The 18,540-nt window shown below is 41.9% G+C and overlaps 1 protein-coding gene across 1 annotated transcript; it reads right to left on the reverse strand.

Annotated features, from left to right (window-relative positions):
• Window positions 1–11,765: 11,765 nt before the first annotated feature.
• On the reverse strand, window positions 11,766–13,579 carry LOC138262444 (general transcription factor II-I repeat domain-containing protein 2-like). The gene is given in 2 exon segments (XM_069212339.1): window positions 11,766–12,334; window positions 12,337–13,579. Coding segments are annotated over 2 exon segments (1,812 nt in total).
• Between the last annotated feature and the right edge of the window lie 4,961 nt (window positions 13,580–18,540).

Below are 18,540 nucleotides of genomic sequence, written 5' to 3' on the forward strand. Positions count from 1 at the left end.
ATGCAGCTCTTCAGGAGACTCATGGCAAGCTTCTTTCGGTGGCATGGAAAGTCTGACCCTAAGTGAGACTCATACTCAGAATGCAGTGGCAATATACAAGGGAAGGCAACACGCACTGGGCTGCAAAGAAAGATGACTGTGAAATGAAGGGATGCTGCACACGGGGAGTAAAGGCTCACCAAAACTTTGTTAATAATTATGGATCAGTAAGAGAGGGTATAATGGAAATTTTCCAGGAAGCATACTGCCTGCCATGACTAAAACGATAAGAACACAGAAGTTAATACTAAGGCTCCTCATATTTTTTTTCACTACTGCATGTTGTCCCCCAAGTCACCTCCGCCCTCTGGCTCAAGACATGGGAGATATTGTTTGCACAGTAGACCAGTTTAATAGACACCCAGTACCAAAAAAAACAGCAAGGAAGGTATGAAATATAGGAAAACCCTTAACAATGACATTGTCTGACAAGAAACTACTGGTCTTAGTGATACAAAGGCTGGTGCTCCTCATAAAGCAACTCAAGCTGAGTGACCTCTGTTTTCACCTGCAAATTTGCAGGCCTGGATTTGCCACATCTCTTGGTAATGTGGAGCATATTAAATAGATATTAGTGTACGTTTTGGTGATTAATGACTTTAACTAAACATTGCTTCCAGGCAATGAAAATGTGCAACCCCTTTAACCCGGTTATAAGCATGATAAGAGCTCTCTGGGAAGTGCACTGCCCATTCCCACTCTCCCTTTTGTATAAGGAAAAATGTGTTAAAAAAGTTACATATAAGGCTGTAGGACTATTCTTTCATGCTTGCAGAACTTAGCTGAGGCATTTTGGTATTCTATAATATACAAGATATACATTAACGTGGGACAACCCTTCTCCAGCTGTGATTTTCAGGGACTCAGGGACATCCCTCTCGAACATGTCTGCTATATGTTGGTTGGGCCACCTCATTTATAATACTATGCTCTGCTCTTTTGGGGAGCCCCAGAATGCAAATAGCATCCTGAAGGTGGAAGTCCACAAATATTTATCAGACATTTTCTGAAAAAGACTAATTTGAGGGATCTGAATGTAGATTTTGTTCCTCCTATAGACCTTATGATGAGAGCTAGTATGACGGACACAATTAAGTTGATTTTAGTTTAGGACTAGTAAGGTGGCAGTTTGAGCAAATGTGACTAATAAATACTGCATACCCTAAGAGGTAACATTATAAAATCACAAATGATTTACATTATGCCCCTAAGATGCTAAATCAGGGGAATGCAGATGGGGTGCTTGTTGTTTACCACGAGGTGAGGATGATGCTACCTTGATCCATTTGATTGCATCATGTTGCAAATCGTTGGATTACATGTGTGAAATTAATCACATTAATGAGCCTGAGGTTTCAGACAACGTACTTGTTAAATATGAAGGGGCAGTTTTTGTCACTATTTTCATTTGGAAAATGGCATCTGCCATCTTTTCCAGAACTCTTTTATGGACCACTGTGTAAAAGGATTTGAATCTTTCAGCCTGGAAGGGATAGAATATGTCTAACTCATTTGTAAAACCCTGTAACAATATTGGTTGGAACCAAATAAGGGTATTAACTGAGGGTCATTGTATGATATGGCTGTGCCTCTATCTACTTCTATGAACCAGATAATATTCTATATGCATGGTTAGTTATTTTAGCTAATATATACTCGTGTGCTCTTGGCACTGTATTGATTTGTAATATTTATTGTATCTATGCCATGAAAGGATGATACTCTGTAATACGATACACCCAGGAAGTGTTATGTAATTTGAAGAGAACCATGGCCAAAAAGACAGAAAATGAAACTCTTGATCCTAAAGCATTTTCTGATCTCCCAATTCAACCTGATGCTGGGTTAAAAAGTAGAGAATCACAACACATAAACTACAGAAACTGAAATTCTAAGACATCTAATTAGTGTGAATGTGGAATCTGTTGTCTAGATGGGCAAATATTTGCAAGCAAATTCACGTTCCTGAGGCTGGACCATCTTAACCAAGAAATATTTCACAATCTCACATTCATCTGAGGAATGGAGTGAATCCTTACCAAGAGAAATGGACTCAAGCCAAAATTGCAGCACAATTTCCTCTTCTTGAGAAATTTTGAGGTTAGCTTGGGCAAAAACCCAGAACCATGTTTGAGGCCTAGCTGACTGAAAACGAAAGAGTTCCATTGTTCTAAGTGCAGGGAGATTAGCTACTAGATCAAATATTGTTAACATTATATGGTCCACTTAAAAGTTCAAAAAGCAATGCTGCACTGCAGCTACAAACAATAACAAATATAATGCATGATCAAAAGTGCACCATACTGCAATAATGGAAATAACGAAAGCCTGTTCCAACGTGATATCACCCCTCCTCTTATGAACTGACATAAAGGTGTATAATACTTAGAAAGGACAGTACCGTGTACAGAACGAGATGAGGTCAAGGACCGAGAATTGCATTTAATCCACAGGAGCAATCCCCCCAAAATATTGTGAATAATAACCAGAGAACTGAATATGGATAAAGGAGAAGAGTTCTGAACCAATTGCACACTTTGGTAATTAAATTATATCTGTTGGAAAATGGGTTATTGGTAAGGGCAGGTAAGTACGTACACTTAGCAACAGGCCACTAACCTCCACTTAGGTCCAGTTAGGTCTGAGTAAATTAAGATTTTCTTCACCTGGATGAACCTGCAAGTCAGGCCAGTTCGTGATTAAGGCAAGCCAGCTAGAGTTGCGTGGCGGGTCGGTCCCTCTACAGAGCATTTTTCCAAAAGTTCTCCAAAGTTCTCCAAACTTCTGGATCTTCTTCCAGATGTTCTTTTAAGTTTCTTTTGAGGTCCACAGTTCACCCCAAGATTCCAGAAGCTCTGAGATGCTCCTTGGTGGTGCGGACTACAACTCCCAGAATGCACCTGGCGCAAACTCCTTTTTGGCCCCTGTACAGTGGTCAGCTGGTTGGTTTCTTCAGAAGTTAGTGCAGGGGACTCTAGTTAGCAAGTTTTCGCCTGTAGCAAACAGCAAGTCCCTCCTTGAACCAGTTGAAGTCAGGCAAAGTCCTTCTTGTGGTGAAGCCCAAGTGTGCAGCTGGTGCCGTCCTCCAGAGTGCAGTGTCCAGGTGCAGGCCAGGGGTCCAGCAGGGCAGTCCTTCTTCTCCTGGAGTTCTCCCTTGTTGGAATCTGATAGGGATCTGAGGTGTGGGTGCAGGTCTGCCAGTTTTATCCTTGCCCCCGGTGAAAAACAGGGGGATCCTGGTACTCCAATCAGGGGCAGGGCCCTCCCCCCTGCGATGACCACTTCCTGGGAAGTGTGGCAAAAATCAATCCCAGGGAGCAACATTCCTCAAAAATCCATCATGGTTGAAAATGATTTTTGGATGTTACATCTGGCTGAGCCCACCCACTGGTGTGGCTAAAAATCCTAAACACACCCCTCTCCTGCCCTCTCCTAATCTAATCAAGGGGGCACCTAATTGTCTGGGTTTGCAGGATGTGAGTGTGTTGCTGGGTTGCTCCAACTGTCCTTCTCTGCCTTTGAAGACCAGTTTGGCAGCCCCCCCTTCCTGCTTCCCTATTTGCTGAGGGGAAATTTCCTCCCAGCCCACTTCACACCTCATCAAGGCAGCTTGGCCAGGCTGCCAGAGACTGGCCAATCATAGCAAAGCAGCAAAAAAACTTCAGGGCTGAAGTCTGCAACTTTTCAGGTAAAGTTTAAAACTCTTTACCTGAACAACTTATATTAAATCCAACAATTAATTTGATACTAAACTTCTGGTATCTGTTACTTAAGGGGATTTTAAAAATTAAAATAAAGTCACCTCATTCTACCTATGGAGGCCATTCACTACAATGAGGGAACAACAAATTTGGCTGTTTTACCTCACCATGGCATATAAAACTATTTTTATAAGGTCACTGCTTATAGTTACATGGCACCCAGCCCTAGCGACACATAGTGCACACCTTAGGGGTGACTTATATGTAAAAATAAGGTAGTTTAAGACTTTGGAACTACTTTTAATTCCAAAGTCGAATTTCCATGTAACTTTAATTTAAAAGCAGCTAGCAAGGCAGGCCTGCCTTTAAAATGACACTGGGCACCTCAGCAATGCACCTATGGGGGCACTACCTATGCTGGGGTCCCTAAACCTCCATGCCCTTCTTTATACTAGGGACTTATAGGTAGGTTAATTTTGCCAATTATAATTAGCCTAATTTCCATATCCACTTTACACAGAGCACTGACCCTGGGACTGGTAAGCATTACCCAGGGCACAGCCAAGAGTCAGTAACCACCAGTACCTGTTCAAAACGTTTGGGGGTGACCAGGACAAAAAGGAGGACTTTCCTACAATATCTTCAAAAGACAATGGCTTTGGGATGAATGTACCCGCTTAAAGTGAATACAAATGTGTTATCCACCCCTCTTGGTGTACTGCTAATAGGTATAGAACTAATTTGTCTGCCCACAAACCCTCTCTGATACATCTAGTTTGCTATGTCAATGTATTGTCAATTATCACTACTTCTCTGGGATTGAAAGCTGACTCCTGAAATGAGGGCCCGATATTACAACTAACTGATGCTTCTAGTTTGAGTTCTTGTTTCTTGGTTAAATACACATCCTTCCTTCCTGTATCGTGAAACATCTGGCTTAATGTTTAGAGGGCACTGAGGAAGTAAATAGTTAAAACAAGACAGATGAAATGGCACTAGAAACCCCTGCAAATTTTACCTGACTCTACACAAGGCTGAAAATGTGGTCTTGTAAAGTTGAGCTCTGTGATGTTAAAAGTGAAAAAGATTCCATGCAAGAGAACACATATGGTTCATGGCCCATGGTGCCAAGAATTGAATTGCCAGCTGGAGAGAGGAGAACCTAAGAAACCAAGTACATGTTGCCCTGTGCATTTCCAAGGTCCATAATGCACATATAAGGTCTGAAACTGCTTACTATGCCCACCCTTGATCTGCAGCAATGATCTGGCACATGCTGAGAGAAAGAGTGCAAGCGGGATGACAGAGGCCATGTGAATTGGCCTGCTATTAAATCTAGCAGGGACATATTCCCTCATGGGACCAACACCGATAAATTAGAGGGCTTGGAAAAGCAATAGAAATTGTATCATGAGGCATGATTAATATTTGCTTTCATAGCACACTACGAAGTAGGCTTTTGCTGCCTCCACTTCAGAAATCTCTGTGTTAGTCTTCCTGGTAATAATTGATGGTAATACCACTGCCATTCAATAACGCTGGACCCTTAAGAACATTCTGGGTAATGGTTTTGCTGGAAATTATGAGTAAGTCAATAAATATTTCTTAATTATGGGACACATATTGAAGGTTATATTTACCACATTTGTTAAAAAGTCTGTTTTAACGAGGATGTTACACTGTCCTTGTGGCACACAATGTTTCTTTGTAGATAGTGCACTCGTCAAGTTTTGAGTGATTCAAAGTACAGAAAAAGATTTCCACTTAGATTTCAATAGAATACTTCAAGAATGATGCAGAGTTCACTAAAGCATAATCTGGTTCTTACTTCTCTGTACAAGTGTATATTTAGCCGAGCACACAAATTACAGTGTAGCCTTTTAAAACAGGTTTGAACCGGTGAACAACACTTTACAGATTTCAACTGCAAGGAAGCACCTGCGTCCATAATTTTGAGTCCTTTAATGTTCAGAATAAAAATGAAAGGTTGGAAGTCTAGCATTAGATCACATTGTAAACAGGTTACGTGTAGATGTAATACATGCTTTGCATTTAATTTGTATTTTAGTGAATGGTACTGATTAGGAAGAGACACTTGCAACCCTTTTTATACAAGTTTCCTCCGTGTGTAATGGTCGTATTTCAGTAAATCTCCCACTAAGTCTCCATATAGGCTGCAGTATATCACGATGATAAGACATCTTCTTAAATATTCATCAGAGTGTAAAGTTCTGATTCAGAGTTTGATGTGCTGAATATTCAGTCACAACTATGACAGATATCCCGTCAGTTTATTACAAGTGGATTATACTCTATGTCACTGGTTATAGGAGGAAGGGATATCAGATTTTCAGTCAACCAAATGCTAAATCAGGCCCTACGTAATTTTGTGTGTGCTCTAGTAAGCATTATTAAACTAGTGCGCGAAGTTGCAAAATACTTTACAACATTTGCAAATGTCTTGATTTTTTTTCTCATTTTGCAAAGATTTTTGCATAGGTATTACAGTGGAACGTTTGTCATTTTCTTGTGCCAATTTATGTTTCATGTATCCTGCAACACTAAAAAGATTGTTATGGATTATATACTCACCAAAACAGTTAGGCCCATATTTATACTTTTTTAGCGCCACATTTGCACTGCTTTTTGACGCAAAAAAGGCACAAACTTCCAAAATACAATTGTATTTTGCAAGTTTGCACCGTTTTTGCGTCAAAAAATGACGCAAATGCGACGCTAAAAAAGTATAAATATGGGCCTTAATGTCCAATTTATGTTGCATATATCCTTGTCCTAACACTAAAAAAGGACCCATGGATGATATGCTTAGAACAGAACAGTGGATAGCAATTTTACAAATAAAAGAAGTCACATATGTTTGAGTTAAATTTACAATTATTTTGAAATCCACCAAGGTTTCTGGGCGTGCTAGAAGGCTGCAGCTATCACATTTTTTCCCCATAGGTTATCCTCAAATCAATTAGTGAATGATTTTTCACATTAGAAAATATACATACATATCTGCTTAAGCGAACATTCCCAAGCATATGTAAATGCACTTGTTAGCTTTTATTCTGTTTTCTCCAAGTAAAACATATTGTTCCCCTTGTAGAAACCTCTTTTTCCTACATCCTAACCAATTTTGGTGGTGCCCTGTTAGATCTGTCATCCTTTACTGAATTTGTTTTTGTTGTCTTTAGGGCTCTGTACAGTTTTCACAGTCCTCTTCAAACATGGTAAAATTGACCAACACCTAACTCTCACATTTAATTTATTTGCAAGTCCTTAGTAAATGGTGCCACATGTACCCAGGGCCTGTGAATTGAATGCTACTAGTGGACCTGCGGCACACATTGTGTTACCTACTAAAGTATCCATTTGCAACATGTCTTAGGCCTGCCTCAGCAGAATGCAGAGCAGTTTTAACCTGCCATTTCTAGCTGGCAAAAAAGGCATTTTGCTAGGCTTAAACCTTCATTTTTAATACATATGTCATCACTAATGTAGGCCCTAATGGGTCCTAGGGCAAGGCACATTGTATTAAAAAATGAGTACATGTGTACTCAAGTTTTACATTCCTGGTAGTGAAAAACCCATAAAGTCATTTTTCACTGTTGTAAGGCTTATTTATCGCATGGACTAAGACTGGGATTCCTTGTTAAATTTAATCAGTGCTAACTTTGGACCAAAAGCAGATAGAATTATACTGTTTCAACTCAAATGAATTCTAATTTAAAATACTCTTTAACTGTAAAGTTATGTTATAAGCCACAATTTTGAAAATGCCATCTTTAGAAATTCAGCATTTTCTTCTCCAATGAACTGTGGCTTCTGCCAGTGTCCAGGGTCACATGACTGTAAGTGGCTCTGCTGTTGGGATTTGGTATTGCTTCCACATAGTAACACAAGGAGGATTAGGTGTGGACAATATGGGCCATTGTGGCAGGATGAGTGGGAGAAGCTTTACCCAGCCCCGCTTGCACTTCAAAGGGCTTTGTCTCTTGCACAAAAAAAGGAATCTAACACCAAGCCTGTCCTGCTTTTTGTCCCAGACAGAACGAGTTTAGAGCCTTGACAGAGGACGAACTACCCAAAACCAGAAGTAGGTGTTGGATAGGGAATCCACCCGCACAAAGGCTGGCACCAGGATAAATATTGGATCCCTGGAGCCACTCTTCAGAACACTCCTGGACCTGTGAAAGTTAAAGAAGATGGACTGCCCTACTGAAAGACCATTGCCCTGCTTGCATTTCTGTCTGAGAAGGAAGACTGGAGACTGGACCAGCTTGCCTTCATCTCAGGCTAACCAGAGTGATTACAAGGGTTAGTTGGCTGACCTCTTGTCTGAGTACAGGGACACAACATGCTTCAGAGGGCTCCCTGCAACTGCCCAGCTGACCTGCTGAAACTGGACCTTCCAGGACCAGCATTTGGACCTGCCTAAGTCCTGCTGGCCTCTGCTGGAGTTAGTCCCTGAGGGGGCTACCCTGGTTCTAGACCCTTGGGTTACATCAGAGTGTAGTCCTCCCAAAGAAAACGTTAACATCCTGAAGTTTGGGCTCCTCACTACTGCAAAAAGGTCCATATGTGCTAAGATTCAGCTACTTGTGACAGCCGCCAACACAAAGATCTGGTGAGATCTTCTCTTCATGCCAACATGACTGCCAGTGATGATTGGCACCCCGAGAATAGGCCGGGACGCAGAACTCTGCTCTTCCAGTGGAGTTTTTGGAATTCAGGCACTTCGGACTAGGCGGAGAAGCAGGGAGTTCCTGAATTCCACCATCAGGTGTGGAGTTCGTTCGTTCACACAGATTTGGTTTTGGAGCTTGCCCACAAGTGCCACAATACTCTTGGGCCACAAAGGAGTGCATGTGAGACTTAGCCGTTTCAGCGCTTGCTTTCCCGATGCACATGCAAGACTTTGCATTCATGTGCGCTGCTTCCGGATGCACGCACAAGAATTTGTGTTCTCTCACGCTGCTTCCGGGCGTGGCGGTGGCCAAAACAATGCTGCGACCATACACAAGCTCACCTGGAGTAGATTTTCTACTCGAGAGGCATCTAAATCTAGTCAAACAGAGGTTTTTGAGTGGATTTTCTTCTCCAATAGACCCTTCAAGTTGTTTTTAGTGTGAGAAGTTTTTTTTTTTTCGAACAGGAAGGAAGTGCCTCAGATGCTCCAGCTTCCTCTTCCTGTCCAGTTGGTTTCTCTCAGTGCTTTGTTCATTTCCTGGTCACTTTTCACTTGGATTTCAAGGTAAAAGGATCACTCTCTTTGTCTCCTGGATATACCTATGGATTTAAAGACTTTGTTTTTGCGAAATCACACAAGTAAGTTAAAAAACTACTGTATAAGGGTGTTGTTTGTTTGCTTGGGCATGCACCAGAATTTCTTTGTACTTTAATTTGATTTTTGAATGTTATAGTGGTGGGTGGCCTGGAGTTTAAGTATAGGCCTAGGTATTATTTATTTTTCATTTCATTGATTTTTCACCTTTTGTAAAGGAAAATTGTCGCACAGCTTAGTACTTTTTCTACATGCTTGTAGCATTTTCAATAATATTTTACTATGTGGCCTACAATTCCAAAGGGCATATAGCCAGTAAGCCCTGTACTAGTAGTCATCAGTGAATGAAATAAATGTTTTGTTGGTGTATGTTGTTAAAACTTTATTTAGGACAGGGATAGCATTGGTTAAATAAAAAATGTTGGCTATTGTTTACATTTTTTCTTTTTGTTCCAAAAAGTGTACATGTTGTTGGGTAATATTTGATGGCATAGAAGGATGTGTGTTGTGAAATTTTTAACTCAGTTAATTTTCATGTTTTGCATTGCTGAATTAATGTTAGTGTTTTCTTCAGTGTTACCTCTGTTTCTCCTCATGGCCTGTGTGTTTGTCATTGTCAACTATTTGTCTTTGTTCTCCATGCCGTGTGGTCAATGGCCATTTTCTGTAATCTATGTCCATAGGCTTGCATGTGTTCTTTGTTCTCCATGTCTCCCTGTTTGCAGTTGTGCAGCCAGCCCGTGTGCATGTCCCATAGGCTTGCATGTGTGATTGGTTCTCCTTGCTCCTTTTACACCTTGTTGTTGTTGTTTGACCATGTGGCTTGAGGCCATTTTGTGCATCCAGTCAGTGTCTTTTTGCCATAGGCTTGCATGTGTTTTTTGTTTCACATGCCTCCTTGCTCCTTCTTGTTGTTAGTTGACCATGTGTCTGCTGGCAATTTTGTGCATCCAGCCTTTGTGCCATTGCCATGGGCTTGTATAAGCTTCTTTATTTATTCCCCATGCCGCCTTCCTCCTTGTTGTTTGACCAGGAGGCTGGTGGCCATTTTGTGCAATTAGCTATTGCCTTTTTGCCATAGGCTTCCAAGTGTTCTTTGTTCCTCATGCCACCTTGCTCTTTGTTGTTTTTGTTTTACCATGCGAATAGTGGCCATTTTGTGCATCCATCCAGTGTGCCTTTGCCATAGGCTTGTATGCGTTCTTTATTTATTCCTCATGCCTCCTCGCTCTTTGTTGTTGGTGTTTGACCATGTGAATGGTGGCCATTTTGTGCATCCAGCCAGTGTTTTTGCCAGAGGCTTGCATGTGTTCTCGGTTCCCCATGCCTCCTTGCTCCTTGTTGTTTGACCATGTGGCTGATGGCCATTTGTGCATACAGCCAGTGTTCCTTTGCCATGGGCTTGCATGGATTGATGTGATACCGGTGTAATATTGACATGCCTGGGGATCATTGTGGTATATGCATATTAAAAGAATATGATTCTGATGAACATTGCCTATATTATTTCCTTTTGTTTTTATATTTTTTAATTTACGTTTCTTTGGTCCTCTCCTCACAATAGGTTTTTTTCTTCTTGTCCTTCCAGACAAACATTGGCAATTATTGATCATTTGTTTAATTTAAGTTTATGTTTTAATTTTATATTTTATGTTTTTTATTTTAATTTTGTATTTCATTTTTTATGTATTTTTTATTTGTATTTTTATTTTTTATTTTCATTTTGTATTCTTTCTTTTTTGTTTTTAATATTTTATTCTATATCTCTTAATTTAATTTTTTGTTCTTTAATTTTACCTTTTTTTTAAATTTGGTAAGTTTTTTATTCTTTCAATTTATTTCATTCAGCATTTTGCCTTGATCCATCTATCAACCGTAGGGGCACTGTCGTGCTACAGCATTCAGTTTCTTTAGGTATTTAATAATTGCATTTCCTCCTGGACACCCTGGCTGTGGTGCACTGCAGACACATTAGCAGCATATTTCTTTTTTTAAATGATTATTCCATTTCCCCTGGACCACCTTGCTACCATAGGCTTTTTAAGAATTATTCCATTTACCTATGCACCTCTCTCTGACTAACACAAGTGTCTCCTTTAACACAGATGGTGATAAAGCAAAGAGCTATATCTGCATGTTGGGTTGCCTGATTTGAAATTACATTTTATGGTGTGGTGATGAGGATTGACTTTACAATGTTTGATTAAATTGGTATTTATTACATAGGTAATCAACCGCACTAATATTGCATGTATCTGTACTATTTCAACCTGCAGCAATGTCACGATTCACTAGCTATGTTTTTCTTGTTTCATTGGGTTTAGGTGCACAAGAGAAGACATGTCACATTACCCCCACTACTGCCAAAGAGAAGGCCTGTTCAGTGCTTTAAGTCAGGGGTGTCAAACTCAAATTCATCGGGGGCCGCATCAGCAGTTTGGTCACCCCCAAAGGGCCGGTTGTATCTGTAGGACTATGTGTCCACTCTTTATTATCATAAATTATTGTCACTGCATTCAATTATTACTGTTTTTTGTAATAATGTAAGTAATAACTAGCTCTGAAAGCAGAAACATAGTCAGAATAATGGCAAGTAGATATTCAAATGTACAATTATTGTACAATTTATTGAAAAATTATTTTTGGTAACAGACAGTAATTTTTTTTTTAAACATACAAATATTGCCAAACACTGTTTATTACACATATGGCAAACACAAGGCATTAACTTTTTTTTAACTTTTCTGACTTGATGGCTGACATCGTTTTCCGGAGGTCAGTCCATCGATGTCTGGCGTTAGGTCTTGTGCTGTAGCAATCCGCAAAACAGCATGGAGGTTATCATCAGTGATGCGTGATCTGAGCTTGGTCTTGTTCAGATTCATGACTGAAAACATCTGTTCACATAGATAGGTGCTCCCAAACATGGACAGAACACATGCAGCTTGAAGTCGGAGCTGTGGCATCAAAGCAGGGGGGAGGAGACGGTAAAAGTCGTCGACTGTCGCATCCTGGAACTTCGCTTTCAGGCTGCTGTTACACTGAAGTTCTATTAATTCCATTTGAAGGTGATGTGGTGCACTGTCAACATCGATGTTGAAGGGATTGGCAAAGCTGGTAAAGGTTAAGTTTTGTTCTTTAAAGTCAGAAAAGCGTCGATTGAATTCATCAATCAGCCGATTCACTTTGGTACCCAATCGAGCACATGAAAAAGTACCTGGGAATGAGGTTGAGATGCTCTGGAAGATAGGAAAGTGGGCAAGACTGTCTTTTTCAAGCTGTGACTTCCATAGGCGCAGTTTCTCCTGAAAGCTGTTATTGCTTCATACATTGAGGTTATGACTTGTTTGCGGCCCTGCAGCCTCAGATTCAGTTGGGCGAGATGCTCTGTTATGTCACACAACATGGCAAAATCGCACAGCCAGCTTGGATCTGACAGTTCTGACAAGGGCTTCCCTTTACTTTGCATAAAAAGAGTAATTTCTTCCAAAAGCTCAAAAAATCTCTTGAGAACGGTGCTCCTACTCAGCCACGTTACTTCTGTATGGTATGGCACATCTGTATGTTCCATGCCCACCTCCTTAAAAAATTGTTGGAACTGACGATGATTCAGACCCCGTGCACGCAGAAAATTCACTGTTTTCGTGACTGTGGACATTATGTTATCCAGCTGCAGAACCTTGCCACACAGAGCTTCTTGGTGGATAATGCAGTGATAAGTTATCAGCGGCGTGTGGCAATTACTTTTATTAATTTTCTCTTTTAACAGTCCAACCAAGCCATTTCTCTCTCCACACATTGCTGGAGCGCCATCAGTAGTAAGTCCCACCAACTTTTCCCAAGGTAATTTCATTTTATTTATGGATTCCTCCACTGCACTGAAGATGTCCCTCCCAGTTGTTGTCCCATACATGGCGACCACATCCAAGAGCTCCTCACTGACAGACAAGTCTTCCTTCACACCTCTTACAAAAATAGCTAGATGAGCTGTATCAGTATTGTCAGTGCTTTCATCAACAGCTAATGAAAATGCCAGATAACTGCATGCCTCTTCAGCCGACTTTGTTTTAAGAATACAGGCTAGGTCCCTGACTCGGTCTGTGATGGTGTTTCTTGACAAGCGGACATTTTTAAAAGCCTGTCTCTGCTCAGGGCACACCTGTTCACATACCTTCAGCATACACTGCTTTACAAATGCACCTTCTGAAAAGCACTTTGAAGCTCGCGCAATTTCTTCAGCCCCAAGATAGCTGGCTTTCACTGCTGCATCATTTTTTGCTGTCATTTTTGCAAAAATATTCCGTTGAGAATGCAGGCTACCTTTTAATTCTTGGACTTTTTGTTGCTTTTCCTGGTGGCTAAGGTTAGCAAATTTGGCTCCATGTTTGGTCTCAAAGTGACGGCGTAAATTGTATTCCTTCATCACTGCCACTGCCTCATAGCAAATAAGACATACCGGCTTGTCTTCATTAATCACAAACATGTATTCACTTTCCCATCTCTCCTGAAATTGCCTTCCCTCTGCATCAACTTTTCTTTTCTTGGACATTTTTGGGTTATTTGATTGTAGTTTATGGTCACTATACCACTGTAAAGTGACACGGAAGTGGTCAGTATATCCAAAGTTTACCGCTCAGACTTTTAAGCAGAATAATAAGCAGATCTCCCCACCCCCCAAATACATCATATGTACTTACAGTACAGGAGAGAAGGGTTCAGGCAGCTGTTGGATCTGTCACATCACAGGATGGCATGCGCTCAATATAAAAACAAGTGGAGGTTTCCTGAATGCATGTAAAGTGGAGGTTTCTTGTGTAGAACGGCCGGCGCCGCTAGAGGGCAGATGTTCTCTGGCTTGTAGGCTGCCGCGCATGCGCTGAAGAGGCAGCTTCCTTGTGTCAACAAAAAAAAAGCGCGAATAAAAGGTGAAGGCTGGCGGCCGGCGGCGGCTACACGGGCCACATGACGAGGTCTGGCGGGCCGGATTCGGCCCACGGGCCTTGTGTTTGACACCCGTGCTTTAAGTCATCCAATCTCTTCTGCTTGTGCAGCTTTGTGTCACTGCCAACTGAGAGCTTTAAGATGTCCCCAAAGAAAGTGGCTCCCAAGAAAGTAGTAAGTGAGAAGACACAGCTTTCCACCATTGGAGTGCCATCTGCAAACCTTTTCAGGAGACATGTGTCTGCTGCACTGGCCCCTGGGGAGGAACCTAGGAGGAGCACTCCTGCATTGACAGCAGCACCCCACCCTAAACCCAGACCATGTCTGTCAGTGAGGAAGCCACTGCAATCATTATGACATAAACAGGCAATGACGGAAGGAAGGATACTACTCCACCATCTTCTCCAAGCACCACTTCTAATGATGATGATAGGAACATAGAGAGGACCCCGCAAGAGTCTGTGATAGGAAAAAAAAAGTTCCAGACAGCTTTAGAATCACAGAAGGGGATGATGAGGAGAATGATGATGATGAGCCAGTCATTGTGTAAGCTGGCACAGAGGAGTCTGGCATTACTATTCAACCTGCTGCGAGGGACGTGGAACACATAGAACTGCTAACTCCCATATTTGTAAGTCCCCAGCTGAGACCTGCAGCAACCCCAACCTCAGTAGAAATATGCACTGCAGAGAGGCAATCAACACACCCACCTACCTCCAGTTCGTCTTCAGGCATTGGCAGTGACCCAAATAAACATGTACTCTTCCTCAATTTGGGACTTTTTCATGCTTAGCAAACAGGAGGAGAATATTGCAATATGCTCCATTTGCCATGCAATTGTTCGTCGAGGTAAGCCTGGTTGAACTTATGGTACTGGAGACTAGACACATCACTCAATCCGGTGGGAAGAGCAACTTAAAAAAATTGCTGAACTTGGTCCTTGTGGTGTAGGTGAGGAGAGCTGTGAAACATCAGCTACAACTGGTCATATCATGGTGGAAGGTGAGGAAGAAAAGGGTGAAATCCTCATGCAAAGCAGCGCTGACCCCAGCAGTGCACTAGAATCACACGCCTAAGCAACCTCACAATAGCACAGGAAGATTCAGAGTCAGATGGAGACACCGTGGCACATGGTGACTGCACCACAACGCACATTGAGTCTACCACTACCTACTTCTCGAAAGTCACCTGTGTCAGTGGCCCTAGGAAAGAAGAAAATCCAAGCTCCTATTATGGGCATGTTTAGACAGGAGGGGACCTGTGACCACAACCACCCAATGTCACATTTCTACAATAGGAAGCTGGCAAAAATGTTAGCTCTAGACCTCTAGACTTCCTCCCTTTATCTTTTGTGGAAGGAGCAGGATTCTTAGAATTTGTGGCAGCCATCTGCCAAGTCAGACCTTTTTTTTCCAGAGTTGCTGTTCCGGTGCTACATCACGATGTGCTGCAATTGATTGGACAAGCTTTGCAGCATAGTGTTGTCCACACTATCCACCTGACGACAGACATGTGGACCAGCTGTCAGGCTACTGATTAAATGTGCATCACTGCACATTGGATCGCTTTTGCAAGGCTAAAGCAAAAGCTATCTACAGGTCTTAACCCAGAAGACATTTTTAATAGGGGTGGGTCGTGAGCTTCACTCTGCTGGCGGAGCTAACAGAGATTTTGGCACTTTGCGCTCTGCTTGGACCGCGGAGTATGACCAAAAACTCTGCTAGCACCACTAGTGGAGCAGAGCTCAGTGCCTGCACACTGCAGCCCAGTTATGGGCCACACAGTGCAAGCAAGGACAGTCAGCACTTGCGCTGTGTGGTCCATAACTGGTGCTGCAGTGCGCACTACTCACCCGATGTTGGCGGAGCTGCTTGCCAGCATCTCTGGAATGGATTAAGTACTAGTTTTTAATTTAATGTGCACACCGTGCACAAGAGGCCTGAAATTCAGGCCAGGGCCGTAGGCAGCGAAAGATTCTGTTTCAGGCTTCTTGTGTACCAGCATGCCCAGGCCACTTGGGCACCAGCCTGCCCCATGTGCTCTGCACATGGGGAAGGCCGGTGTCTAAGAAGCCTGAAAACGGCAGCTTTTGCTTTCACCAGCCCTGGCCTGAATGCGTCCGATCTCAGAAGCAGGGCCGATCCTGCTTAGCGCTTTTGAGAGCATTCAGGCTAGGGCAGGTGGCACTCCACTGTTCACGGAATTCCACGGAGATGTTTCCCAACTCTGCGGAATTCTGCGAAGAAGAGCTCCATGATCTCCACCCACCCCTAATTTATAAGAGTGTTCAGCGACAGGCAATAGTAGCCATATTCATGATGGAGAAATCACAGACAGCTGCAAACATCTTGAACAAACTTAATAGCAAGGTGTCTGAATGGCTCAACCCTGAGATCTCTGAATTGGATGTGTTGCCACGGACAATGGCAGTTACATAGTCAAGGTCATGGCAGATGGTGGCTATTTCAGGGTCCTGTGTTTGGTGCACTGCATTAACCTGGTTGTGCAAGACTTTCTCAAAAAAGAAGACAAAGCCAGCAACATACTGACCACCTGCAGGCAAATCTGCACTCATTTCAGTTATTCTTTCAAAGCCCAGAAGCTGTGGATTATTCAGTGCTAACAGAGTACCAGTTGAAGCCCTGATACAGGAGGTGCAAACATGTTGGAACTCAAGTTAATATATGTTGCAATGTCTATTTGAGCAGTACAGACAGATCAATGACTATGTCATTCAAAGAAGAGGGGATGCACTTGGCAAAGCTATGACCAGGGATGCGGACAAATGGTGCAAGGTCAAATGCCTGACACAGATGCTATTTCCTTTTATGGTTTTCACATAGGAAGTTAGCAAGGAGGACAATTCGATGGACTAAGCTATCCCATTGTTGCATCTGCTACAGGAGCAGCTAAAGAAGGTGCCTGAAAGGTTCGCAATCAGAGGTGTGAACAAAAAACCAGAAGTGCATGCCTTGGTTGAGAGCCTATATACCATTAAACTAACAGGGTTTCCCTGTGTCCCTCAGAACCGGGGTATACAATATTAAAAACGAAATGCGTTCTGTTGGGTGTTACAATTAATTTGCATGTGAAAGGGTGTCATCTACTTCACACCTGATTCTTGATGGATTCGCTATATAAATTAGCCATAATGGTCAAAGGGAGTGCAGCTGTGCATTACCCTTTTTTTTGCTCCCAGCAAACACTACACAGTAATGAAAATGACAACACACCACAACAACTATATTTCATATATTCACAATTACAAATATAAATGATACAAAAATCTTTGATGCTCAATTATTTGAGTAAGGCTGCCACACAATCCATATAACAATACAAAATAAAAATGTATTAAAAATTATATTCTAACCCAGCACTACCGTGTCAACACGGTGAATAAACACTAATAAAATTAACATTTCCTGCTGCTCTCAACAAAAAGAGGAGGAATATTTCTAAAGCCCGTTCTCTCACAGATCTACAATTCCACCAACTCACATCATCATTGATTCTTTTTCAGAGTGTTGGACAGAAAAAATTGTTGTGGATGTTTTGACCCTCTCATGTTCCAGATTTAAGAGCTCCCTACTTTTTAAGTTACAAATTTTTTAAGTTGAGCAAAAAGTACTTTTGTGCATAATTATGCACCATAGGGATCAATGGAGAAATCATTTTAAAATGCATATAAAATCAGGCAACCCGTCTACCCATGTTTCCTTTTGCAGGTATGTTGAAGTTCTCAGTGGGCATTAAGGACCAGCTGGAGTAGTTTGGGTGGCTCCCGGTTTCAGCAGGACCGGCTTGTCACAGTGTCCTTTCCTCGGGATCTGAACATCGCTGAAAAAAAGGCCCACCTTCCAGCATCACCCACTCAGAAAGCTATTATAGCACAGAGTTAGGACAAATCCAGTCGGGGGGAAGGGAATTAGGGTAGGGAACAGCAGGGAGAGAGATCTGAAAAGTAAAGGTTAGAACAAATATGCATTTACTCATTCGTAGCAGTATAACTCATCAATACACTCTTGAATAAAGGCGTCTCCGTGATATCAGATTGAGACCCCTTTTGTGAAGTGAGGGCGAAGCCCCATCTTTGAATCATGGAACAAGAACAAACTACAACCTCTGAACCAAGAGAAGGCAAGAGCATTGGACTATGGTCATACTCTGAATATCAATCCTGTAACAACTATGCATTCATAACATAAACATTTGATCACAGCCTAGAAATTCTCAAAGACTTAAATATGTATCTCACATATTATGCTTTCCAAAAAACAATGAAACCATAATTTGCTTATCTCAGAAATGCTTTCACATTTGCTATCTAGACCTGAAAGTTTTACTCATTGAACTTGAAGTGCTTTATTTGTTGGGCAGAATTGCCTTGTTTGTTGTTCATGAAGCGCTTTGATTATTCTACATGAATCGCTTTGTTCATTATGCCAGAAAGCACTTCTTCTTGTCTTGTCTGAAGCGCTACGCTCGTTATTCTAAGGGGTGCTTTACTCGTGGCCTGAATCACTTTGATTGTCGTGCCAAAGGCGTTTTACTCATGTGGACTGAAGC

The sequence above is a fragment of the Pleurodeles waltl genome, chromosome 10 (genome assembly GCF_031143425.1).
Source record: "Pleurodeles waltl isolate 20211129_DDA chromosome 10, aPleWal1.hap1.20221129, whole genome shotgun sequence".
Taxonomy (NCBI): domain Eukaryota; kingdom Metazoa; phylum Chordata; class Amphibia; order Caudata; family Salamandridae; genus Pleurodeles; species Pleurodeles waltl.